The 28000-nt window shown below is 37.0% G+C and overlaps 1 protein-coding gene across 3 annotated transcripts; it reads right to left on the reverse strand.

Moving 5' to 3' along the window:
- Window positions 1-100: 100 nt before the first annotated feature.
- On the reverse strand, window positions 101-27998 carry atp10d (ATPase phospholipid transporting 10D). Of its 3 annotated transcripts, none has more exons than XM_084092429.1 (23): window positions 27891-27998; window positions 24810-25155; window positions 24522-24716; window positions 17662-17866; window positions 16365-16450; window positions 16179-16285; window positions 15935-16066; window positions 15030-15142; window positions 14536-14788; window positions 12164-12378; window positions 11834-12010; window positions 10493-11129; window positions 8798-8895; window positions 8519-8645; window positions 8241-8425; window positions 7043-7313; window positions 6883-6959; window positions 6423-6548; window positions 6131-6331; window positions 5881-5961; window positions 5480-5584; window positions 3659-3846; window positions 101-1358 (listed from the first exon to the last, which is right to left on the reverse strand). In XM_084092429.1, the coding sequence occupies exons 2-23, from the start codon at window positions 25094-25096 to the stop codon at window positions 1145-1147; spliced, it is 4080 nt and encodes a 1359-aa protein (XP_083948555.1). In that variant the 5' UTR covers window positions 25097-25155; window positions 27891-27998; the 3' UTR covers window positions 101-1144. The 3 variants fall into 3 exon arrangements, with proteins under 3 accessions (XP_083948555.1, XP_083948554.1, XP_083948556.1); XM_084092428.1 differs by having other exon boundaries at window positions 27788-27968; XM_084092430.1 differs by lacking the exon at window positions 27891-27998 and having other exon boundaries at window positions 24810-25234.
- Window positions 27999-28000: the final 2 nt, after the last annotated feature.

A 28000-nucleotide genomic window follows, 5' to 3' on the forward strand; every position in this document is an offset into this window, starting at 1 on the left:
GCATCCATGATTTTAAAGCCAATTCTTATCTCTCAGAACAAGTGCTTTACAATAACACCTAGGCTATCGGTTGTATGTTCATATTCATGCACTAGTCGAGTTTTTAGGTTTTGAATGTTTTATTGCAAGTTTTACAAATATCACATATGGCTTACAAGATGACTTTCAATAATGTTTTCAAGTCATTGACTCAAAATCATCCAAGCTGATCATTCTGGATTATCGATTCACATTCTAAGCATTCACTTTTTGCAATAAAAATAAAAATTGCATTGAAGTATAAAAAGCAATCTAGCCTTTCATGAAATACTGGACATGTAACATTTGTAATGCATGCGGTAGGCATGTTCACTATCAGAATAAAAACACAAATGAACATCAAGGACCTTGGGTCAAAAATACATTAGCTCCCGTTTAATTTCACCTAATTTTATTCCTGAGCAGGGAAAATTCAATTAATGTCTTTAATGTAACATCCTCATGGTATCAACATTTAAAAACAATGTTTTTCATGTTTGTCATGTTTTTCCTAATTACTGAAAAAAACAAAACATCTTTATTCAATCATTCCCATATTTCAATCAGAGGAAGATGGTCATTTACATTTTGCTAGAATATATAATCTGGAAAAAGGACTGTGTAGGAAATTGTGAGTTTATGTATATATATGTTAATGTTTAGTGTGCAAGCTCATGAATATTTTAGCCTCAATAACCAAAAATGGAGTATTGCATTAAAGTAGGAGCAAAGTAGCCAGAGTATCTTACCATACACCAGCCACATCCTGACCCACAATACATCCTCACAACTCTTGAGGTTCTTGAGTGATGCTGGAGTGCATGTGTGAATAAAAATGTCACAGGTCCAGCCGTGTGAAACGTAAACAGTTATCTGCATATCTTTAGCCTACAAAAGCCAGACACCAAGTCCATTCTGCGGTCACTGGACAGGAATGAGTTCATCTGTAAGCTCCACCTGCAGAGGGTGAGAGAGCCCAGGCACATCACAGTGAAAACACTCTCAGTGGCCAGATCTGAATTCTGACTGGTTAGAGTATCTACCGATCACTAAAGTGCAAGAATATACGGTCACTATTTGAGCTTAATGACCATGTTTATATGACCAAAAGGGACTTTGTTATTGGTCATGAGAGAACAGTGCCTGGTTCAGCGATACAATCTGTTAAATGGGGCATGTCAGCATTCACACTGAGGTTTTGAGGGACGTGTCTTTGAGCTTTGTTCTCCTTCCACTTCTGTAAACTAGAGGAATAGTCTTGTGCCGAGAGTCCCTCCATTTTCTGTGCTCTCACCAGGTCAGATGGAAAGATAGTGTTACAAAAGGCACGAAACAGGATCCTGAGACAAAGAAAGAGATGAAAAGACAACAGTGAAATATACAGTATCATCATGACCTGCCTTTAAAGGGATAGTTCACTTTGAAATTAAATTTTGGTATGTTTTAGCTTACCTCAAGGGCATCCAAGATGTAGGTGTCTTTGTTTCCGCAGTAGTTTCAATTTTGATATTTTTAGGTCAAACCGTTCTTGTCTGTCAGTCATATAATGCAGGTCTATGGTCACCATCTCAAAGAGCACGCACAGAGAAGTCCAAATTAAACAATTCCCCATCGTAAGTACACATTGATGGCCTAAGACACGAAACGAGCGGTTTGTGTGAGAAAACGAACAGTATTTATATCGTTTTTACCTCTTGTAAAAACTTCCGGCGCTTGCGCAGACTAAGCCAGAACTCGCGCACACGTCACACACCAGGAAGTGTGCGGCGCGCGCGCCCTCAGATCACAGGACGTGGTTGTGTACAAGAGGTAAAAACGATATAAATACTGTTCGTTTTCTCACACAAACCGCTCGTTTCGTGTCTTAGGCCATCAATGTGTACTTACGATGGGGAATTGTTTAATTTGGACTTCTCTGTGCGTGCTCTTTGAGATAGTGACCATAGACCTGCATTATATGACTGACAGACAAGAACGTAAAAATATCAAAATTGAAACTACTGCGGAAACAAAGACGCCTACATCTTGAATGCCCTTGAGGTAAGCTAAAACATACCAAAATTTAATTTCAAAGTGAACTATCCCTTTAAGACAAGATGAAAACAATACAACGGGCAACTATTTTCTATGTAGTTAAAAGTCATACAAGTATAGATCTTATCAAGTTGAATGGGGAAAGACTGAAAACTTGTTTGTCAAGATTACATTTAAATAACATTTCTCAAATAATGGTGTCATTAATACTGCTTTTTCAGCTCTCATCACACTATACAATTTTAAGTATGCATGTTCAGGCCTTCTCTGTGAAAAAGAAATTGATTTCTTTCCCACATAAATAGGAAAAAACCTAGGCATCTCAGAATTATTCTTTTTGTTGGAAGTGTATAAATACTCTACTTGACTTTTGCCCCGAATTGCTGGTTTCGATGCTAGTTGCCGAAAGTCAGAGACAGTCTGCAGATTTTGGGCGTTCAGATTTGACAGATTTAGCTGAAAATCAGAGTGTTTAAAGGGCACAGACTCCGATTTGTAGCTTCAGACTTTGATTCTATCCAGTCGGAGGAGATCAAACCCCTTTGATATTTTGAGCTGATTTTAGAACACATTGCTTTCATCTGTCATGCGGCTCCTAGAACGAGGCACATGTTTCTGCGCGAGTTTGTCGGACCGATGTAAAAGTCTAGTAATATGCGATCCTCAATTGTTTAGTTCAGGGGTCCTCAAACTTTCTTGCCAGCCAAACCCCATAAGGCCCGTTCACTCTAAGGACGATAACTATAACGATATTTATAAAGATATAGTTCTAAAAAAAATTCTAAATATAAAAGAGTAGCAGAGTCCATATCATAACTATAAAGATAATGTCACAGAGAAACGATATAATTGGAATCATGAATATAATGGAATATAATTAGAATAAAGAGAGCGCTATCGTTCGTTGGTGTGGAGTGGACGCTAATACAGTTATGTTGTAATACAGTAATGTTGGTTAATGGTAAATTAATAAAATATAAATAAAACAATTAGTGTTTTATTTTTACTTTGAACCTGGACTTTAAAGTGGACTCAAACCTCTTTTTTAGTAGTGATATTTGTGATTCACATTACAATTACACTAGTGTCTAAGGAACCCGAGCAAATTAAATAAAATATTAACTAATTATTATTAGTTTTAACTAATTATAAAAATTAAGACAGAATTTACTGTTGTAAATCACCATTGTCCTTTGAAATAGAAATTTTAACATTTCATAATAATAATACTTTTATTTTATACTACAAGTTACAATACTAATATTTGTGTCTTAAATTCTTCACTTTTAACAATTCAAGTCCTCAAGCTGTTATTTTGGTGGAATACTGCTGAAATACGGTAAACTTCTGTCCACAAAATTATGCGAATGTGTAAATGAACTCCATTTGGGAAACCCTGTATGATGCCAATTTTTCTGTAATCATTTAAAAAGCCTGCAAGTGTGTGATGCCTAGTGTTTTAATGCTTTAAGTCGTGTAGTGTATTTAAGCCTTTAACATAAAATCTTGGTAGTCAGGTAACTGGGTTTTGAATCAGTATTACAGTTTGTTATTGTGACTGGTAAGTGAATGAGCTAATTACTAATGAGGTATGTGTGTGTAATACCTGGGTAGCAGGGCCAGGACTGTGGTTAGTCCACATACTAAATAGTAGAGCGGCTCAGACATCATTTGTGTCTCAATGCCGTAGGGGTTTGTAGGAGAATTGCATGTCACGCACGTAATGCTGAACAACAGGGTAAAGGCATAATAGAACAGGACACTGAAGAGCAGCAATGTAGCGTGTATCCACGTCTGCACAAAAAAAGAAAAACCACACAAGACCAGCATTAGCATAAGATACAGAGCCAGTCTTCCATAAATAGAGACATTAATGATAGTGGTATGGTATGCAAATTTTGTTACAAGAATAACTCAGTGCCGTGTTGTTTTGTTTCTGTGGTGTTTTATGCAACATGCAATTTCTCTGTGCACGCTGAATGAGAATGTGCTGAATGATTTGAGATAATGCTTAGAGATATTTGATCATTACTGTACAAATATGTGGAGCTGTATTTTGGACCAATAACATTTCACATGGGGGGTGGGGCAAATACTTCAGATTTACACTACCAGTCAAAAGTTTGAAGTTTTGAACTGGTTTTGAAAGAAGTATTTTATGCTCACCCAGGCTGCATTTATTTAATCGAAAATAAAGTAAAAATACAATATACAATAACCGTTTTCTATTTATCCCTGTGATGGCAAAATTCCAGCATCATTTACTCAAGTCTTCAGTGTCACATGATCCTTCAGAAATCATTCTAATATACTGATTTGCTGCTCAAGAAACATTTCTTATTATTATCAATGTTAAAAACAGTTGTGCTGCTTAAAGGTACACTGTGAAGTATTTTTAAGTATTTTATTAGCTAAAATCAATGTTTTTATTCATAAATATGTCCTCATTGGTGTAAAATTACCTCTGCCAATGATCTGACTTATCCTCGTAAGCGAAGAATTTCTAATCTTTATTTACATTGGACGGGTAAGTCCAAGGAGGCTTCCATGTCGTTCCGCCATTTTGAAAAACTATAATTGCAGAGAGGGACAAAAAGCACTAGCCTCCCTCAACGCATTTCCACAACGCGTTTTCATTCACAGCCAGCGTCACGTGACTGAAACCAGCTGAAACGGACAAGGAGATCAGTGAGAGGCGCTTGTCACTGCCCCGGCAAATTTGAAAGGCTGCACTGCACGGTACTTCATAATGAAGGATCATACTTATGCCGAGCCACAGGAGAAGCAATCCTCATCGTCAAAAAAGCAAAACATTTAATTTCAAAGGAAACGTGACCGGCGAATTAAAAAAACAAGGGTAAATATCGGGATAGCTTTTCCCAGGTGGAAAGAGCTAATGAAGGAGAAAGACTTTGAAAGGGACGCTGAAGTTGCCTGCTTTCTTCTCGACAGGTAAGTTAATGTTACGGTCTAAATTAATGAAGCTTTTTTTCATTGCTTGGTTGTGTAATTCATTATATAGGCAGCATAACAGTAGAACATGTATAGTTAAACTCGAAGTGCTATTGGAAGACATGTTGTCATAGCTTCTAGTATAACGGCTACCATAGTTGCAACACGCATTTGAAAAAACGAGGCGCTAGAGAGCACTATTCATTTGAATGCAAAATACAATTTCACCGCTAGATGGGAGAAATTCCTATACAGTGTACCTTTAATAAATGAATCCTTTGGGAAAGACTTTTCTTTCAAAAACATAAAAAAATTCTTAATTATTCCAAACCTTTGACTGGTAGTGTAGATTGTATTGTAATGCTTGGTGAGGACACAGTGTGGCATGGAATGCAATTACTATTCTAAAGATTTACTTTAAATTACACTGCATTATAGATAATAAATTTGCATTGAACAGCTGTGATTGGCTTACCACTGTGCGACTTTCTATGACTTGATGCAGGAGGATAATGAGGAGAGCGGAGCCATTGATTGGAGAGCCAAAGGAAAATACCCCAATATCAGACCCTGCATACGCCTTCATAGCATACAAAAACAATATGAATTATTATATGTGAGCACTGCTCTGAAAAGTATATTTGAATTGTATTGAACCTTTTAGACATTTAAATGATTAATTATATTTCAAACATTCAATTTGTAACATTTAATAAATGCTTTAATTTTTTTTTCAGGCAAGGTTCGTTAAAAAAAAGGGGGGGGATTCTATTTAAATGTGCATTTAAGATCTCAAGTGTCATTTGGGAACAATGCAAAAAAACTCGGTTCAAATGAGGAATACTCAGTAAAGTGAAGAACTTCAGAATGACTTACAGAGTAAGGTATGAAGAAACACACTATGCTTTGGTAAAACGCATCGAGAATGGTCAGCCAGAACGTTGATGGAAGATAGGCCTGAAAACACACATCACATAGCCACAAATTTATATTATATTAATTAATACATTATATTAATTAATACATTATATTAATTCCATGTAAAACACAATGCAAAACAGCTCATGAGCTGAACACAACAGAAAGGCAGAGTACAATAGAACGACGTGTGAGACAGGATGACCACCTGCGAGTTTTGTCCAGACTTATAGAGATCAGGCAGTTCTAGGAGTGTCTCGGCAGACACATCTTTGTCCAGCACTCCATATATGAGTGGAGGTATGGAGGTGAAGAGAAGGTTGAAGAAGATTAAAACCCATGAGTTGGTCATCGTGCTGCCTGAAAAGCCACAGACAAACTGGTACCAGAACAACAGGTTCACATACATCTACATGATAAAAGAAGAAAGAAGAGGAACAGGTCAGGACCGCATTTATTCGTAAGATAAGAGGAACTGTGTAAATGTGTACATTACTCACCACATTCTTGTAGAAGAAATAGAGGATCATGTTAGCCAACCGTGTGTAGCACCAATGACCATGAACCAGAATTAGCTTTCTCAGGTACTTAAATCTCGAGATTGCAAAGTCACTGGACATCACCGCCTATATGAAGGAAGAAGACATCATAAACATTGCAAGAGTGGGAAAGATCTGTTTTGTTAAACAAAGTACAAGGTTTTAACTATAATGTTAAATCAAATGTTTTTTCCCCTATACATAATATTTCACAATATTAATGTTTTCACTGTATTTTTGATAAAATAAATGCAGACTTGGTAAGCACAAGTGAGCATATGAAAAATCATAATCCCAAACTATTGAAAAGTTAATTATAAATTATACTTATAAAGACATAATTAGTCAAAACGAATAATGCAATTACATGTTTTGTTGCATTTAAGGAGTACCCAAACCCAACCCTGGTTTCTGCTTGTACCTGCATGCCCTCCTGGCCTGAGATGCCAATGCCAACATCTGCCATCTGAATCATACTGACATCATTGGCTCCATCACCTGAATATGAGCATCCCACATTTTAGTTCAAACAACATTCTACATGGACATTCAACCATATACCTTTCAATGTACTTACTCACCTATAGCCAGGGTCATGACCTTCAGCTTGTCTCTGACGAGCCGCACCACTAGGCTCTTCTGCAGGGGGGTGGATCTGCAGCATATGACTGAGCGACAGCAGCATGTGAGTTCCAGGAACGGCCCCTGTAGCTCCTTCTGCAGAGCATAGTCTAGCGTACGGCCATCAATAACCAACACACAGTCAGAACTACAATCATCTTTAGACATGCCTCCATTTGTGACTTGTTTGATCTCAAGTTGTAACTCATGAAGTTGAGCCTCACAAGCCTCCTGAGGGAAAAAGCACACACATACAAAAAATGTAATTCAGATTTCAGTTTTATATACAGTGCAACATAAAGGACTGAACATATTGGCATCTACCTTTGTACTTTGTTGGCATTTTCACCCTAGCTTTTGCTTTTTTTCTTACATAATATAATATAATATAATATAATATAAAACCAGGGCTGTTTTACATGTATAAATTAATGGGAATTACCAAAACCAATATAGGCTGAAAAGCCAAGTCAATTAGTTCATGCACTTCCTGGGAATCAAACCTATGACCTTGGCATTCTCAACATGAAGCTCTACAGTTTGAGCTACAGGAATGCCTAGATGTTTGGAAAAGTCTAATATAAATATACTATAGAAATATATTTTGGAATTTACTTACAAGTGTGCTTTAACTTATTGCATATTATACAAGACAAATATTAAATTGACAATAGTGGACAGTGCTATATATGTCATGTCATTTCACTATCGTCACTTGGCGGCAGTTGGCTGTATGGATGAGAAAGTAATGACCAGAGTCTTCTGCCATATGGCATTAAACAAGCCAGCTCCTGACAGACAAATCCATGTCGTGATATTATCCGGAAAGTCTTCCACAAACGGGATTTAATGTGATTCAGCAATTCGCTTTTTGTCCTAGCCAATTTGTATACCTGCTCAATTGTCATCTTTTTTTTTTTTTTCAAATTCCATGGGCGTTTTGCCCATGGAATTTGTAACAACTTTCTTCCTCTTTCTTCAATGTCCACACTTCACAACTGTATGTTGTAACTGGCCAAACCAGGACTTTCATCAAACGCAGTTTGGTGATAGTGCTTACTGATTTGTTCTTCCAAATTTTCATAAGCTTTAGCATCACCAGCTATTTATACCAGGGTGTAAATAGTCACTGTTTTTTTTTTCACCACCTCTACTTACCTTGCTGTCACAATTGGCCATCAGTAAGTGGTCTGTGGGTCTGAGGAGTTTGCAAGCAAAAGCAATATTGATAGCCGTCTCTTGTTTGTCCCCTGTGAGTACCCATACTTTAATCCCAGCTTCCTGCAGAGCCTCAATGGTCTCAGGCACCTCCTCTTGAAGGCGGTCTACTATACCCGTTGCCCCTAGAAAACAAGAAAGAATTAGGCTAGGACAACCAACACACAATATAATTTCAGGGCAATTTCATTTTTGTCTTCATTGTCTTAATGTCTCACCCAATAATGTTAGATTAGTTTCCAGTCTCTCAGCAGATTCAAGCAGAAGCTCTTCTCTGTTTTCAATGCTGGTTTCTGCATACTCATGTCTCTTCAACCAGGCTTTGTATTCCTGCTCTTCCATCACCTGTCAATCATATGCCAACAATTTTCTTCAAGACTCAACCTCCATGCACAGGCATCTTGATGCAATCTATTGTCAGGTTACGTTTGATGTGCTGTATGCAAATAGAAGATCATGAATGTTGCAAATAAGGGAAATGAAAGTGAAAGACATACTTTTTTAGCAACACAGAGAGTGCGCAGTCCCTCTCTTGCATACTGGTCCAGGTGTTTCTGCGTCCGTTCAATTACTTCCCTTGAGAAACCATCTTCAGCTGCACCCACATGCACACATAGTCAAAACAAATACTTGAGTATACACTCAAAACTGGTGTGACAATATCGCATCCAAATGTCTGAAAAGTAGGACTACACAAAATGACAATATGGACTAGTGCATTTTTAATCCTCAACCGTCTGTGATTACAATAAATACTCTAACTGAAAGAGCAACACTCTGTTCAGTCTGTAATCTACTAAATATACTCCAAACACTTAAGGGATCATGACTTCACATTTAAGACATTTTTTAAAGGTCTTAAATAAACTGATGTTTGCTTGAGAGCCACGTCTTAAGAACGCTGTCATTCGCGAGACACTGCAAAAGTCGAGAGATATGAGCTTAACGATTGAAAACATCCATCTAGCGAATGTTTACATAGAAAAACAATAGAAAAGCAGTGAAGAGGAATGCAATAATGCCTGTGTGAATGGACCCTTAGAGAGATTTGATCTTTTGTACACTTTTGGGCCAACAGAAATTGGCCTTTTAAGCCTTGATACAGAGTATGTAAGCAGAAGCAATATGAGATGTTAAAGATTATCATATTGTTGATACTGCTAGGCGTAAACTTAACTCTAACTACCTTTACAGGTATGTGTTAAAAAGGGGGTTCACAAAGCGATCATCATATGAGGTGGACACTGGCATCAAAAAGCTTGAAACCCCAGGATTAGTCCACCATCATGGCCATGGATGAGAATAATATATATTCATGGCTAAACAATAACTACTGTCTCTTAAAACAGCATGAAAATGGAAGCAGGGGCCTATATATAAAATCTATATTAATTAAAAGTAACTCTCCGCACACTTAATGAACTTAATGTTACATGTGTATTTTTTTGGCTTTTGGTTCTATAAGTTTGGTTCTTTAAATATAACTTTGACATTACACAATTTTTGTGGCAGTCTAAAGTAGTGATTCTCAACAAACTAAGCCCAACAGCCAACTTTACAATATTTGAAGCGTTTTTGGGACGGTGTAAACCAGAGGTCACGTTATAATTTCTCATTGTCCCTCATTTTGACGGACAGGGTCGTAAAAATTCTGTCATAATCTATTATTACCAGTCATTTTAATTTTCATATTTTAATGATAATAATACTTTTAATAGCTTTTGTTTTCATCCACATTTCCATTTTTAATCATGAAATTACAGGACGAGCATAAGGGCAAGATTATGCATTTATTTATTTATTTAGGAACAAAACAGATGAACAGAGACTTTTTCCATAGTGACAGCGAAGGCCACTAAAACACGAGCTTTTGGGCCTGAACAGGCAAATATGACCAACGCAATATATATATATATATATATATATATATATATATATATATATATATATATATAACATTTATTTCGATTATGATATGAACAAAACATGAAAAATTAACTGAACTCAACTACACTGATGCTTTGTATCTGCCTGAACACAAACCTTTCTCCTGTCAAAATGACGGCCTTCAGATTTTTCCATCACTGCTAAAAAAAAATCAGTCAAATGATGGAAATGACCTCTGGAGTGAACTGACCTTAATAAAACATACATGAGCTGCTTTGGTAAAGCAAAGACGTCACCACACATACCTTCTTCCGCCAGCTCCATAATGATGTTATCAGCTCCTTTAGTGTAAACCACCACGTCTCCAGTGAGGGGATGGCGCACCACCACAGACATCCTCTTGCGGGCAGAATGAAATGGCAGTACGTGTAGCAGAGGGATGGACAGTGGCCCTGTGCCTGGAACAGCCACGAGGACTTGCTCTGGGGACCGGCCCAGCAGAGTACACCCATAAGCCTTTGCTGCTTGCACCAATGCCGCCTCATCCGGGCTCTCTGCCTCGTACAGCAAAGCTTCTGCCTCATCCTCATCATCACTCTCAATCTCATCAGCAGAGTTATCTTTGGCCTTCTGTATGTTGTCCACATCCTCGCCCGACGCCCCACTGGGCAACAGCGCAGGAGTGACAGGGATGGACGGAGTGCTTGAAGGGGTGCCAGAAGGTGTGATGGGGGACTGTAGCATTTTGATGGGTGTTTGAGGGTTGCTGTTAGGGAAGTAGGAAGCCGAACGACCCCGGGCGAAGAGTTTCTTGGTTAGGCTGGGAGGACTGTCCGTGTTTTGACTTGGTGAATAGGGAAAGCGGGGTAGACTTAGCTTCTGAAACATGGCCTTCATCTCCTCTAGAGAGCGCAGGGGTGTGCGAACCACAGGCATCTGAACCTGATATTACAATAACAGATTCACAAACATGCAAAGAAATGCACATATAAGAAGTATAATTTTTTGCAAGCCACAAGCAGGCACTGAATAGCAATTTATGTAATATTTTGGCTAATTTGATTATGATTTCAGCAATGAAACATTTGTGTAGAATTTTTAGCACAGTTTGAACCATGTTTGAGGTTAATTTAGTTTTGACAGTGGCCTACAAATTGACTGGCGTACTGGGAAAAGCCCCGGGCCTAAATCCATCACTAAGGCGTTAGAAAATCATTGTTTACCCTGCTCTAATGGTTACAACATACTTCATATAAATAACATTTTTATTACAAAAAAAATTCTACCTAGCTGATTGAGATACCAAACTACATATTATCAAAATTGACTAATTGTTTAAAAAAAAACCCTGCATAATCAGATGGGTTTTCGGGTATACCTGACACCTTCGGACGAATTTCTTATGGGCTGGGCAAATTTTTAAGGTGCGGTCACATTTACAGCTGTTTAGCGACTTTTCAAAGGCGAAATCCTGCCGTTTCAATAGGAATCCATGTGATCTGGAATTTTGTGTGAAGGCGAAAAACTTTCCCCAACTAGATTTTGGGTTCAAGTTGGTCATGCAGATTCGCAGTGCTGACCAACAGAAAGCTGCTTTCTGCATGAGTTTCAGGCAATCAGTTAATTAGTAAAGACTTGGATCATACCACGTGTCTTGGCTGAGTGGGTGAGGAAACTACTACGGTGTTGCAGACAGTGAGGGCGAGAAAGAAGTCTAGGATGTGAGAGATTTCAGCAGCTTCTTGTTGGAGAGGGGAACGCATGGGGGATGACAGTGTGCTCAGCTTCACATGAAGCTGAGGGTCTGGAACAACAGCACACTCCTAGAGAAAAAAATATTTATGATTTATTTACTTATGACAATAAATACTTGAAGTGCATGTTACAGTGTGTTACTGTGAAGTAATAGATGACTAATACAGGGAGTAAAGAAATAAAGTAATCAAGACAAGGAAAAGTAAGATAAGATTTCTCACTATGGTGCTGCTGAAGGCTCCGGGTGTGTGTCTGCGGAGCGTGTCGTGGACTGAGTGCGTGTCAGACTCTGCAGTGAGGGTATTGAGGGACACTGAACTCCGGTTGCAGCTGAGCGATTTACAGCTCAGAGACTTCTTGCTAGCGCGTGACCTCAGGGTTAGAGAGTGATCTGCATCGCCACAGCCCTGCGCCTCATACTGTTCCAGAGAAATCGCTGAGGAGAAAAACACAAACATGATCAAGACCATGACGATAGCTACATATTTTCACGCATAAACACCCATTTATACTTTTGATAAAATGTGTGTGTGTACATACATACATACATACATACAGTACAGTACAGTACAGTACAAAAGTTTGGAAACATTACTATTTTTTATGCTTCTGCTCATCAAGCCTGCATTTATTTGATCAAAAATACAGAAAAAAATGTAATATTGTGATATATTATTACAATTTAAAATAATTGGTTTTCAATTTATTATACTTTAAATTATCATTTATTTCTGTGATGCAAAGCTGAATTTTCAGGATCATTACTCCAGTCTTCAGTGTCACATGTGACATCCAGTCTATCACATGATCCTTTAGAAATCATTCTAATATGATGATTCATTATCAAAGTTGGAAACAGTTCTGCTGCTTAATATTTTTTCATAACCTGTGTTACTTTTTTAGGATACTTTGATGAATAAAAAGTAAAAAAAAAAAAAAAAAAAAGAAGCAAATGTTTTAAAAATAGAAATCTTTTGTAACAACAATATACACTACTGGTCAGTAATTTTTTTCTTTCTTTTTTTGAAATAAATCAATACTTTTATTCAGCAAGGATGTGTTAAATTGATAAAAAGTGATAGTAAAGAAGATTTATATTATTAGAAAATATTTTTTTATTTTGAATAAATGCAGTTCTTTTTAACCTTTTATTGATCAAATATATTAGGCAGCAGAACTGTTTCCAACACTCATAATAAATCAGAATATTAGAATGATTTCTAAAGGATCATGTGATAGACTGGATGTCACATGTAACACTGAAGACTGGAGTAATGATGCTGAAAATTCAGCTTTGCATCACAGGAATAAATGCTAATTTAAAGTATAATAAATTGAAAACCAATTATTTTAAATTGTAATAATATATCACAATATTACATTTTTTTCTGTATTTTTGATCAAATAAATGCAGGCTTGATGAGCAGAAGAAACTTCTTTCAAAAACATTAAAAATAGTAATGTTTCCAAACTTTTGGCCCGTACTGTATGTATGTATATATATATATATATATATATTATATATTATATATATATATATATATATATATATATATATATATATATATATATATATATATATATACATACATAATGTACAATATAATATAATTTAACCTACAGGACAGACAACTGTTATGACCACGGATAACGATCAAAGGACAACGTTTCAGAACAACGGAATAACTAGAGTCTGTAGGTGTGGAAAGGTCTGCAAAGGCGACAGGGGTCTGAAGATACACCAGAGTGCAAAGCACAGGGCAACCTGATGAGACGGAGGAGAGGCAGGGTCAGGTGTCCGACCATAGCACCCAGAATCTCCAGGCACACAACGAAGGCGTCAGCATTCCCTCAAGTACCAACAATGTATCAGACTACCAGCAACATCAAGAGAGGCAAGCCAGGCAGGAAACAGGTCAGCAAGTTCGGGCCATTGAGGAAGAGGAAAAAGCTAGTGCTGTGGCCAACAGCAGCAGCCAGGAAAGACTGGGAGTCTTTCGACAGGGAAATAGACCAAGTCCTGGAGTCTGTCCTCGCTGGTGACATTGGGAGGTAGATGAAGGCAATGTCAACTATCATCTGGAACATGGGAGCAGAGCGCTTTGGGATGGAGCAGAGACAGGCCAAAGGCCCGCAGCATGCTGGAGAGAACAGGCGCTTAAGGGAAATTGCAAAACTCAAGAGGCGACTTGAGAAGACTGAAGAAGATTTTTCGGCATGCTCCTGAAGACGAAAAACCTGCCCTTAAAGAGATGCGAGATAACGTGAGGGAGCGCATAAAGACCTTGCGCCGAGCGGAGTGCCAGCGAAGTAGGATAGAAGGAGGCGGGAAAAGGAGAGGGTCAAGTTCACAAAAAACAAAGAAATATAAACAAAAATAAATATCTTAATATTAATCAATTTATGAATATCTTAAGTTAGCATGTTAAGTTTGACACAGCCAAAAAAAAAAAAAAACATTCAGTAAAATCATCAGATCAAAAATAAGCAAGTCAATCGATTTAAAACTTTAATTGAAATTTTTTATCCTTATAAACAGCATACCCAAAGAATCAATCAGGCGTATTTGAAGGCTGTTTTGAAGTAAACTGACCGTTCTCATGGTGAGGGTACTCGGTTCCTGCCACAGTGCAGCGGCGGAACAGCATGCGGTTCTCTGTGAGGGTTCCCGTCTTGTCAGAGAACAGGTACTGGATCTGTCCAAGATCTTCTGTGATGTTCAACGCTCTGCACTGCACTCCTGTGTCCAGTACTGGGTTATACAAATTTAAATCATTCTGAATAAAATATATCTGTCCCAGCTTCACAATCTCTATCGACACATAGAGGGAGATGGGAATCAGCACCTACAACACACAAAAAAGAAAGAAGAGGAGGACAGCAATGTCAGATACATAGACAAGTAAGATTGGTTATATGCTTACTGAAGTATTTAACTGAAAACCTGATTCATGAACTGTAAAGGATAGGCCTGATATACTATAATATCTTTATTATATCTTTATTATCTTTATTATTATTAATCTTTACCATTAGATAATAATTGAATTAGATATAACATGCATGTGTCCGCTCACTGTCACTCACCTGCAGAACAATGATCATAGTCCAAAACAAGTAAAAGGCAGCGAGCGCAGGGTGCGTGTCATCAGGAATCATGAAAATAGTATTCTGTAGTCCACTCAACCAAACACCATGACCTATATATATCACAATCATATTTTTAGTAAACCCACAAAAATAACACTAACTGTGTACTGGAGCTGCACGATTAAAGTGACTGTAATTCTCATTTTGTTACAGATTGTAATTTTTTATTTGTCATTGAATCATTCACTCAAGAGATTAGTTCAAAAACGCTCATTCATTCAGTCATGAAACAAGTGAAGTCCTTATGAATGAGTCATTGAATCATTCAATCAAACTTAATGAAAAAAATTAATTCAAATTAATAAATAAAAAAAATTAAACAGACTGCTGTAATTAACATTTTGCTGAATCTCTAATAAATTACATTAAAATGTAATATTGTTTAGCTGCCTAATCAGAATCGTAGGTGAATCGTGATCTCTATTTTAAACAAAACTATCAAGGAGACGTTTTAGACAACTTCGAGCGAGTACAAATGTGTACCAGATGTCATTTGTGACAACTACCATTAGAATTTTAAATGTTGAGAAGATATGAATATGAGTAGGGGTGGATATGTATGCATAGATTGTATATGTACATATCGTTAGGCAATTATGCTATGAGGATATGGGAATGTTATTGTTTTAATTGTTTTATAGTTTTTATGTATATTGTTATATTGTGTTGGTGTGCCTGTGTGTGGTGTATAGTGAAGTCAAAGACAAATTTCCACTTGAGGACAATAAAGGAACTAAACTTAACTAAATCATAATTTTCAATTTATCTAGAATCGTGCAGCTCTACCTAGTACTTAATAGTTTAAATGCTGACACAAGTACATCAATGACCATAATACTGACCTACAGCAGAGATAAGGCACATAAGTAGCAGTAGTGCAACACTCCAGAGGACGTCCATGTTGAGTCTGCGCTCCAGTTTACTTCGTTTGTAGCGCGGCCCACTGTTATTCTGCATCGCTTTTGTCTCGTGACCTGCATATAATCACACACAAGCTCTTTATCTTTCTACAGTCTCATCATATCTTTTAATGTAAAGCTCTTTATCTTTCTACAATCTCATCATATCTTTTGATGTGAAAGTGACCTGCATAGACTACAATGCCAATCACAGTCTCCGTGTTCCTCACAGTGCAGCTCCTCAGGAGCAGATTTTCACTATGGAGTCCAACCCGTCCTTTACCAGGATGCTCCCTGTGTACATACAAAAATTAAAAAAATTCTTTAAAATGCCTTGTTTATCATTTACAGAAGCAGTTTACTGCTTACTCACATGAAGCCTCTGAACCGTCTCAGGTCATTGTTGGGATTTTCACACTCAATGCGACTGTTGTAGTTTTCTGGAATAAATTCAGATCCCTAAAGGAAGATCACATTCACACATTTTTTAAACACACTGTTCAGAGAGGTTTTTATGCCAAACAATTTAATAAAGTTTTCTTTTAAGAATTTCAGCATTTCAGAGACTTTTTTCTTTGTAATGATGATTACACCCTACTTTATGCCCTACAAAAAAAGTATTTTAATTTAGAAATTCAGAGAACATTAGATGATGTGATTTAAAGTAATTGTCTACAGTAGAGGCCAAAAGTGATGTCCAGAGGCTATATTTGTTTTTAAAAACCCTAAAAGTTCTAATAAACCATCAAAATTTGAGAAAAATACTTTAAATAACTTTAAAAAAATACTTTTTATATTTTTAAATATAAAAAAAATGAATAACAAAACAATAAATTATTTGGCAAAAAAAGGCAAACTACAGCTACAGGTTTTATTTTACTATGCAAAAAAAGAATGTATAGAAAAACAAAAAGCTCACAGGAAAAGCATACACTGACTACAACATAATCAGTTATTCATATTTCATTGATTCTCTCTTGTTTTTCCATGTGTTCATAATTTCTTTGTATGACAGCCTGGCCAAAAATTATGTCCGCACAACTTCGCATGTTTCATTGCGTTATCAAAAATAAAACAATTGACTCAAAGCACGACTACGCAACATGCTTATAAAATTATATTATTTTAATAACATTTGGACAAAGGGTGAAGATTTTGAAGAAGGCCGGACATCACTTTAGGCCACTTTTGTATATATGAAATGTATTTTATTTCTTTTAAAAAGCTTTATAGATTTCAATACAAAAAACAATTACCTTTATACATTGTTTTTGCAATGTGGAATTAATCTATTTTCTGTGAATTGCGAGATTTCCGATTTATTAGCCACTATAGGTAAATAACTAGAAGAATAACAAAGTGCAGTAAACAGTAAAACTATTTGTGCAACAAACCAGTGTTTATAATTATGACAATACATTAAAATAATATGGAAAGAAATACCAGTTTGCAATATCAAGCAGCATAACAAGCCGTTTTGTACAGCTAAAAATGACTGGAAGCGGATTGCTCGGGAAGACACACACATTCAGTTTACAAATGGCCGAGTCCGCTCTTACGTTAAAGAAAGGGTGGAAAAATACAGCAAAACATATTTTACCTCATATATTTATGGAGAACTAACAAAAACAATGGTGATGAAGATGACAATGAAATGCATAGGCACACACCTCTTGTGGCAGGTCACGGACCACCTGCCTCTGTTTGAGGTTGGTTTCTCCATCCAGGTTGGCAGTCTCGATGTGACACACTCCATTAGAGTCAGATGAGTGCAGCAGCACCATGTCAGCAGGAATGATCTCATTACAGCAGAGACGGACCAGATCACCAACACACACCTCCGCCCAACGGCGTTCAACATACCGCAGATGCTTCCTTCAATACAAACACACACTTTAAATGCTTTATTTGGATTCACAATATTGGATAAACACAACAGAAGACACAAATGAAGAAAGGCACTTTTCTAGAATAATTGAAAGAGAGCGGTAATTCACTAATTGTTTTGTTTTCAACACTCATTTTCAAACATGCAGTTCAAACACCAGTTTTGGTCAAATAAAATATTAGACATACTATTAAAGTGATTAAATGATAAAAATCAGTCTACTTTAACAGTCGGATGACTATGGAATCTCACTGGGGGTTTTTTTTCAGAGCAGACTATCAGTCTTCTCTGGCTGATGCTATTAATACAGAATTAAAGACAGACAATCATAACTACATGTTCAATTTTTTACATTTTGTTAAACATTTGGATTGGTATCAAAATATAAGATGTGGAATATTGATTGCTTTGTGCATGGCTGTACAATATATATATATATATATATATATATATATATATATATATATATATATATATATATATAGTGGCGAGGGGGGCGTGGTTCAGCGAGGTCTGCAACGGGAGAGAGAGGCAGGGAGCGAGCGGTGTGTAAGTAGGTCAAGCGCAAATGACAATAAATCAACTCTTTCACTGCAGCACTTGAGTTTCCAGTCCTCAGTTCTCAGACAAGTCTCAGTCCAGTCTCTCTTCTTCTGTATCCATTTCCTGGTGGCTTTTATCCTGTCTCTCCATGCCAATTTACTGAAACAAGACACAGGTGTTTGTCATTTGCACTTGACCTACTTATTGCTCGTCTCCTGCCTCTCTCTCCCGTTGCAGACCTCGCTGAACCACGCCCCCTTCACCACATCTATATATATATATATATATATATATATATATATATATATATATAAATTATTTTACTGTAATGAAAAGTTAATAAACTTGATGGTATTATCCCATAATAAACCTCAGCACACCGATCAGGACCCTGGTGTAAAGCAACGAGGTCACGTATGATCCTGAAGGGGTTTATTTTGCGATAATGATTGGCTGACTGTAAATTACATACAGTACTCTGCTTATTTAAAATGTTGAAATTATTTCATTATACAAAATAAGCAAGAAAGACAATAAACTATTACAGTTATGTAGGAAATTAGCTTCCAGAAATAACAAATGCATATATACAGTTTAGTGCTTATTAAACAAAAATATTAGACTGCAGAATCACTGCAGAATACAGTATTCCAGAAAGACCTGTAAAATGTGTTGTTATTAGTTAAAACAGCCCACTCAGTACTGATGGCTCTGAAAACCATTCTGGCTGGTGGTATTATTGACTATCAGCAGAACCATTGTGAAACAAACCTACAACAAAAAGTATTTAATATATACCTGCAGAATGACAAAAACATACATGCTGTACAGTATATGCATTTCCAATGATGCTTTGTTTCTGTACACTGATGTGCCATATGATTTAAGCACAAAGCATATTCAACATTACTGTTTTATTCCTACTAAAATAAAAACACCAGCCTCAATACCATAGTAATCAAGTAAGCCCTGCGCTTCATTGTTACCCACAGCAACAGCTCCAGAACAGAAAAACAAATATGACCCCCTGTGGCAAGACGATCACATGGGAGCCTTTTTAAACTGAGCAGCATTAACAGCTTAGCTAGAACCAAATGTCAGATAACTCAACGCTTTGGTACAATATTTATCAGGACATTAGTGCAAGAAGGCAAAATATAAACACTAAAGTCAACTGTCTGTGAATGGCAACTGTGTACAGGATCAACATGACTACACAGTATAATAGAGTATATTATATATAGTATTAACCCTTAATTAAAATACATTCTGAAATGTAGAATATCAAAGCTTAAAATAAACCTTTAATCAAGAGATATTAATTTAAATGTATAAAATAAAACAGATCAATAATAACTATACTTCAAGCTAACCATTAACTAAGAGCTGCACTAATAAAAAAAAATGACGTACGAGGGTTATAGCACAGGACACAGGTTGGAAATAGACATGTAACTGATTAGAAGACACATTGTAGCTGTGACAAATCCAAATGGCTGTATTTGGAGAAACCAAAGTTTGTTGCATTTGACAGTGACACATCCACTGAAGGTATTAAGCCACACCTCCGAACTGTTTGAAGAACAAGCCAGTGTTAGGATCAAGAAACTGTCAAAAGTAAAATATCTGGTTCAAGTCACCTCACAGTTACTCACTTACTGTTGAAGAACAAAAAAGCACATATATACTGAATACATATTATGCGCTATGCCATGATCCACTGATAGCAGATATCAGCCGCCTAACCAAATAGGTTAAAGTACAAACTGACATACTTTACAGTTATAGATTGTGTGTATTACGTGTATATTTTCAATTCTGTTTCATGCTTTTACCTGTCATACACATCACATAAGCAGTTATTGACCTTTCGGTCAGACTTCCTCCGCCGTTGGTCCTCCCAAAGGTCTTTAACAGCAGTTATGGACATCACGAAGACAATAGGAATGATGGAGATCTCTGGCTGGAACGCGTTTACAATAGGCACAAAGTTCAATGCAGCCAAGATGATGAAGTATACATTGGCAAAACGATGAAGTTGCTCGAAAAGATTCTTGGGGATGAAGGACAGGAAGGTGTACTTAGTCGTCCGGACCTTATTCCTGCAGTACGACTGCTGTAATTCCTTTACCTCTTCATCTTCAGTCCAACTTGGCATGACAACCCTTCTGTTTTTGGTCAGATCTTTTGCCATGACACCTTGATCTAGGTCTAACGACTGAATCATGGCAGCTTGACTCCTCTGCTCCGGGAAGACAGTCTGTAAGAATGGTCCAGCCAATTCAGGCAGTTTCTCTATCCCCAGCATGTCCAACAGGTCTCACCATCACTAGTTAAATTCATGTTTATGATTCTGTCCAAGTAAAGATCATCATGTGCAAGATCTGACACCTAAGAAGTGAGAAGTGCCCTTCAAAACCTTTGTCTCAACAGTAGTGTGTGGTTCAGAAACCTGTAATGATCTATTACATATAGACCGGGCCGCTCCTTATCCAGGAAACACTCCCAGGCATCATAAACAAACTAGACGTAGAGCTTTTTATGACTCGGAGGCAGTTTTCAGACCGAAAAACCGAGGGCTGGTAAATAAGCAACACGTTTGCAGTGTGACGTTTATCTCGGACAGAAAAAACAAGCTACACTATCTATCACCCATGAGCCCTGGACTTTTGAAGCCTAGATGTTTATTATTATTACTATAAAACTTAATAAGGACTGCATACAATTACAACCATTGCTTTATTAAGGCTATTTTAATTGCATGTTGTAGATACTGTATGTGAGATATTATTTATTTTTAGTATTTTATAGTGGCCATAGTCAAACATAGAGAGAAGGAGAGCAGGGTGTTCTGTGTCAGATGTGTTATAAGAAATGAGCACTGGCTTAGGAGGTGGGAGGGGCATAACTGTGACATTACAGACTTTCACAACTACATTTGAAGTTTCACATCAAGATACTAGAGATCATTAAAATATCTCTTTAAGGAAATACTGAAGCATTGTTATAGAAAGACCCTTTATCAGCTAATTTCTTTACATAGACGACTGAGAAAGGACAAGGAACAAAGGAGAATCATTAATTCTAACGGGTAAAGTCCTTGAGAGCATAGAGGGAAGTTTTGCACAATATGGGAAAATTGTGGAAATAAGCTCCTCATCTCAGAGGCACAGTGTTTGAATAGTGAATCTTCTTAATGAGAATAGTGGGGAGTTCCACGTTTATGGAAAAAAAGTAATTTTTACTACCTATTACAACAATTTAAAGGCTGTGACACCAAGTGGACAGACAGTTGTCTGCCAATGTCAGGCCAACATTGCCATCTTTTCAGCCAATTGAGCATGTTGACTCGGCATCAGAGCTGTCGATGAGAGGGATCACTCTGACTGGCCGTTTTGCTTAGCAAACCAGAAAACCGGATATGACGAAAGCAAGCCAATGACAAGGTCAAGAGGGCACACACAGGCCCTGTCCCAAATGGCACATTTCATATGCACTTACAGTCTTGTGGACTGACAATGGCCGCCGCGTGCGCGTGTCCGTTAAGTCCATGAGACCGTAGGGTGCCCCATTTGTCATTTTAGGTTTCAGAAGGGTGCTCGCGAGCGCCCCCTTTGCGGTCTATATGCGCACTTTTGCCGAGCCCACACTGATGGTCAGTCTTCTTCCCGACAGTCAAAGCGGCGTTATGTCAAGAAAGTGCGGACTCGTAGGAAGACCGCAAGTGCTTAGGGTGCCATTTGGGACAGAGCCACAGAAGTATATTCTCAATGTATATTCACAGTCCTAGCTCTTCCAGTTTCCCTTTTTGAATGATGAATACAGACTACTGCTGTTTCAATGTGCTGTAAGTGCCACGTGCTGTACATGCTAGTTGGCCGCTGGCTGTAGTCTTTGTGTTTTTTTTTCTTTGCTTATAGTTCTTTGGTGTGTCTGGGCTTTAAGCAGTAAAGCTAAACTTAGTTATGGTTTAATTGATTTCTAACAATTGGGATCCTTCTGAAGGATATGCAGAGAGACCGATGCTACACCGGGGCCGTAACAGTTCTGAAGACTTTCTACACCTTTTTACTCTTGCTAGTTTCCTGATTCGTCTTGTATTACCTGACTGTTAGGTTTCTAAAAACTGAATAGACTGCACTGATGTGTACATATGGGTAGTCAAATGTTATTAGTTTCTCTTGTCAAAAAAAATGAAAGATTTCAGAACGAGCCATTTTTACAGCTCGGCTTCAGTCTTTAATGCTGGTGAAGAAAATTTGAGCTGAAAGTTAAGTGTTTTCACAGTACAATGAATTCCTTTATCTCAAAAGATGAAGGAAAAATGTGTTCCTCATGATATGATCCCTTTAATACGCCGCTGTCACAAGATGCAGAACAACATTGAAGCTCATTCCCAACATTGTTATTCTTAACTAAAACTGCAATTAAATGCATTTTATCTAAAAATACATTTAGCAATCGTATTAACTAATCTTACAGTCATGTTAACTAACAGCTTGTAATGGATTAAAGGACATTAAATGTAAAATGTAAGAACCGGGGCCTGATGTATAAACATTGCGTATGCACAAAATGGGCATAGAAATGTGCAAACGCAATGTTCCATGCACATTTTGAGAATAATAAAAAATAAATAATTTTGATAAACACATTTACATTAAATACTCTCATTTATGGAGTTAAGCACTGAAATGATTATCCAGAGGTTACAATAAATAAGAATATTTGTAGTGGATGCGGTGCTTTGAACACATTTCCTGTGGCATGCTATGTTTTAATGTTTTAACTACAACGAGGTTAGCTTTATGATAATTCTGCTTTAAATTGTGTTCTAAATAGCAGACCTCATGTTTTGAGAAAATATTTTTGCTAAATAATGATCAATGATGCACACTTAATCCGTCTAACATATTAAAAGTATTTTAGCATCATGCTTTTACCTATTTTCACAATACAACTTTTAACACATTTTAAAATAATTGTACTTGCGTATATTTTCTAAAGATATGTTTTAGATTCTAAGATTCTAAAAGTGTATTTATTTGCACTTTACTTAAAGGTTGTATCAGCGATTTCAGGCCCAAACATAAATGATCACATTCATCTAACGATCCGCTAGCTGCCCGCCCCATAAGCATGCCGTCAAAAAACTGGCACACAAAAACAGTTGGTTTCACCACCACTCAAAACCAAAATAAATAGTGTTCCAACCAATCACTGACAGGTGTGGGTGTTGTGAGGTTTTCGCGTGCAGCCGTCATAGGCAGCCGTGCACGAGCGCAAAACCTCACAACACCCACCCCTGTCAGTGATTGGTTGGAACACTATTTATTTTGGTTTTGAGTGGTGGTGAAACCAACTGTTTTTGTGTGCAGATTTCAGAGACTAGGCTGCCTACAGAGACGCGTTTTTTTGACGGCATGCTTATGGGGCGGGCAGCTAGCGGATCGTTAGGAAAGATGAGATGAATGTGATCATTTATGTTTGATACAACCCTGATACAACCTTTAAAAATATATTTTAGGTATAATTTTAACTGTGTGCTGAAAATGATCATTGTAACAATGCATTGAAAGTATACTTTCAAAATACATTATAGTATACAATAATATATTGTACAAAGTATAGCTAAGTAATATTTGTTTATTAATGTGCATTTGTTATTGAAGACAAAGTGTGCAATTTGTAGTATTTGGAATAAGCAAAATGTATTACTGAGCATATACTTTTTACTCAAATATAATACACTTGGTATATTGATTGTATATTTCAAGCATGTTACAATAATCAAGCATGTAATTAGTCCCTACACAGACATATACTTAAAGTATACTAAGTATATTTGAAGTTGTTCCAATTTAGCACACAAAAGTACACTAAATACACTTAAAGTTATGCTTTACTACAATTTACTAAAACTAAAATCTACTTAGTACAAAATTAGTTGTTCCAAAATAGCACACTTCAAGTTAACAACTCATTAACACACTTGAAGTATACTGAATTAGTATGGCTGCAAGTATACTTTTTTCACCAAAAAAACACATAACAGAAACACTGACAATACCAGATAAACAGGCTCGAACACATACTGACCCGCTATAGACATGCGTCAGTGTGTTGTTTATTTTCTTGTCGTAGCGGTAACGTCTGTAATCCTCCATGGCATCTTTGAAGGCAATGACGGTGAGCACCACGGCTAGGGGAATCATGGTAATCTCCTTCTGAAATGCTTCCACCACTGGGACCCAATTCAGCAACACCAGGAACAGGAAGTACAGATTTGCCGATCTATTGCAAGAACCCAAATGTGTCAGTAACACACAAAAACATCTAAATACAAACACACCATTAAATCATTTAGACATAATATTTTCAGCTCACCTGTGAAACTGCTGGAACAGATTCATGGGTATGAAACTGATGAGTGTATACTTGGTTGTCCGGATGCTGTTGTCTTGAAAGCCCTTGGAGAAGCTGTGGTACTCCACATGTTGTGGACCACGTTGTGATACCACCACTCTTCTCTTTCCACCGATCCGCTGAACCAGAGGGTCTTGAGCGTCCAGACTGCTCTTAGGTGGAAGGGATGAAGGAGGAGAGTACCAGCCCCTCCTGTCTGCGGATATCAGCTGCATACATCTGTGTCGAACCCAGTGGAGCCGCTCCATGAGGACGACAGCAAGACAAAATGGTGAGGTCCCTGTCTGCACTACACACAGCCCTCGCCCTGAACACACATAAACACACACATACAATTGCTATAAATCCATAGAGTATAGGCCTACTCCTTGCAATCTGCCATTTCTTCTCTTTTTGAAAGCATAAAACCTGTTGAACAGGCTTAAGTTGGCTGAAAGGCAGAAGTTCTGCCTGTAGTTAATGCCATTTTCAAGTTAACCACACACTTCCCCTACAACATGGAAAGAGGAAGGAGTATTTGATTCGTTTCAAAATGAAGCAGCTCACACAGGCCAAGATACAAGAGGCTTCATTTTTCTGAAGGTCTATGGTGGACATGTTGCAAGGATGACATGACCTGAAAAGAGGAAGCAGAAAAATGACACCCTAAAACGACTAAACACACACAGTGTGCAGATAATAGGTGGCCATGGATATGTTTCATTTAACTAGTTGGAAACTATGTGAAATGTTGGAAACAAACAAATGTAAACAAGCATTAGATGAGGACTTTATCTAGCTTAACTAACCTAGAACTAGCATATTCTATCCTCTACCCAACATTCAACATGCTTCGACTAGTCTAACCACATCATTCTATACCAATTCCGAAATAGTATCTTCTAAGGCAAGGCAAGTTTATTTAGCTACATTTAGTTACATTTCATACACTATGGTAATTCAAATAAATCAAATTAAAATAATCACAAAATAAAAGCAAGGAAAATTAAAACAGTTATAAAAGCAATTGAAAGAGATAAAAAAAAGATGATACAGTTAGGCTATAAAAGGAATTAAAAGAGTAAAAAGATGATACATAGATAAACTTCTCATCTGGCAAAACATCGGTGTATCATATTTTTCACAGCTGCTTGTTTTACTGTGAGATTTTCCCATGTTGATTGTACTCTGTCTGTGGTGTTCTTTCGGCACTCCTAAGAAATCTATCGGTCGTCTCCAATAGACCCAATAGATTTTTCCCTAAAACCGGATAGAAAGAGCTCTAGGAAAGGAAATTATCTAATCCGCACCACAAAGATTTGTTTGGAGGCTCTAGGACTGACTCCAGTCCGCACCCCACAGCACCCCGACCTCGAGTTTCACATTAAACTCACTAATCTACCACAAGACTCAGATATATGAAAATGAATGCAGAAGCTATGACAGAACCTTTAAAAAACTTTTGCCAAATCAAAATGATAATTAATAGATTTTATTTGTCAAATCTCAAAACCTGGAAAGTCTGACATTTGAAGTAATAATCAGAAAACTTATTTTTTTTTAAATGGAACATAAATGGCTTGCATATTTGTTCTGTTTTGTATCATATTCGATACATCATGCTTTTAGGTCTCATATAGTATGATATAATTAGAATATGGAGCCTATACTTGAGGAGAAAAAAAAAACCCACCTCAGTTTTATTCAAGGGCTCAAACTTTGCAAAAATTTGCAATTTGGTGCAGTTGCTGTTATTTATATGGCCAAAAAATTTGATTACATTCAGATAGCTTGTAATGTAAATTAGTGAGGTTTTATTACACATAAAATGTAAATTGCACGTAAATATTAGTTATCACTCTAGTCTATATCTTCCAATAATGTGTTTTAGTTAGATGATATTTAAATTCTTTGTTTTATGATCAAAGTTCTGTAGTTTTAACTGTGGGGGCAAAACATATTAATGCAATGCAATATAATGATGATTGGCATGTACATAAGCATTGCTCAGAGGCCTGTTGAATGTGTCATATATGATACTCACATTTTAAAGTTTTTTTCTAAAAATGAATACATAAATAAATGATGAACGGATAAACCAAAGTTGTTTCAGTCCAGTAAATGTTCATCTTGCAATATAACTATTGAAAGTTATTCTTACATTTACTTCAGGACTTAAAAATTCATGTATCAAATGTAATACTGAATTCTTTATGGATAAGCAAAAATTCTCAAATAAACTGAGAAACTGGCAAAAACACTTTAGGAAGCTCCCACAGGCCTCTGAGATAATTTGCTTACACATGTATTACCCAAGTATTTCTCAGGCTAGGTTCACATCAGTTTACAGACTATGGACTGATGGACACATCTATATACACAAATGGATCCATTTAGAACTATAGATCTATCTATAGATAGACACATAGCCTACCCTATTGACTTAAAAAAAACTATCGGACATTTTCAACATTACTGCAGAGGGAAAAAAATATGTCATTGAAAACTAAATAGCATGTTGTCACATGATATGGGGTAAGTTGTCACAATCAAACATGGCATTAAACAGCCTATTGTACGCTTTTCTGTAAAATTTAAACAGTTAAAAAATTGCTTAAACAAAACATTCCATTGTTTTGAGTTGACCAACAACTGTTGTAATTACACAACCTGAATCATGTGCTACTTTTAAGATGAGAAAAGACTGTGATGAAAACATGGTGATGCTTCAAATTTTAACTTTAAAAAAAAGAAAAGCTTCGTTTTACACATCCGGAAACACATCCGCAGACACTTATAAAGCAGGTACAATAAATGTGTATGTAACCTCGAGTAAGTACAGGTCAAAAGGAGTGTAAAATCATAAAATGCTTATGTCGGCGGCATTATGGCCCAAGATGTAACTGTTACTTTCTTAAAGGACCCAACACATATTCCAGATAACAAAGCCTTAAACTTACCGTCGAGTCACGGACTGCCCACATTTCAGAGTAAGTAAAATCTTGTACAAATCATGCATCAGAGCACATGCATCAGAGCACATTAAATAGAGCAGCAACCTACTGAATCGGAGAACTGCAACAGCCCGCCTTGCGCGCGAGCACTCTGTGTGCTGCCGTGTTCAATGGATTGGTCACCCACACAGTCACCACTACAACACCCACAAGTTTCTC

The sequence above is a fragment of the Abramis brama genome, assembly GCF_963993115.1.
Source record: "Abramis brama genome assembly, chromosome: 19".
In the NCBI taxonomy this organism is placed as follows: Eukaryota; Metazoa; Chordata; class Actinopteri; order Cypriniformes; family Leuciscidae; genus Abramis; species Abramis brama.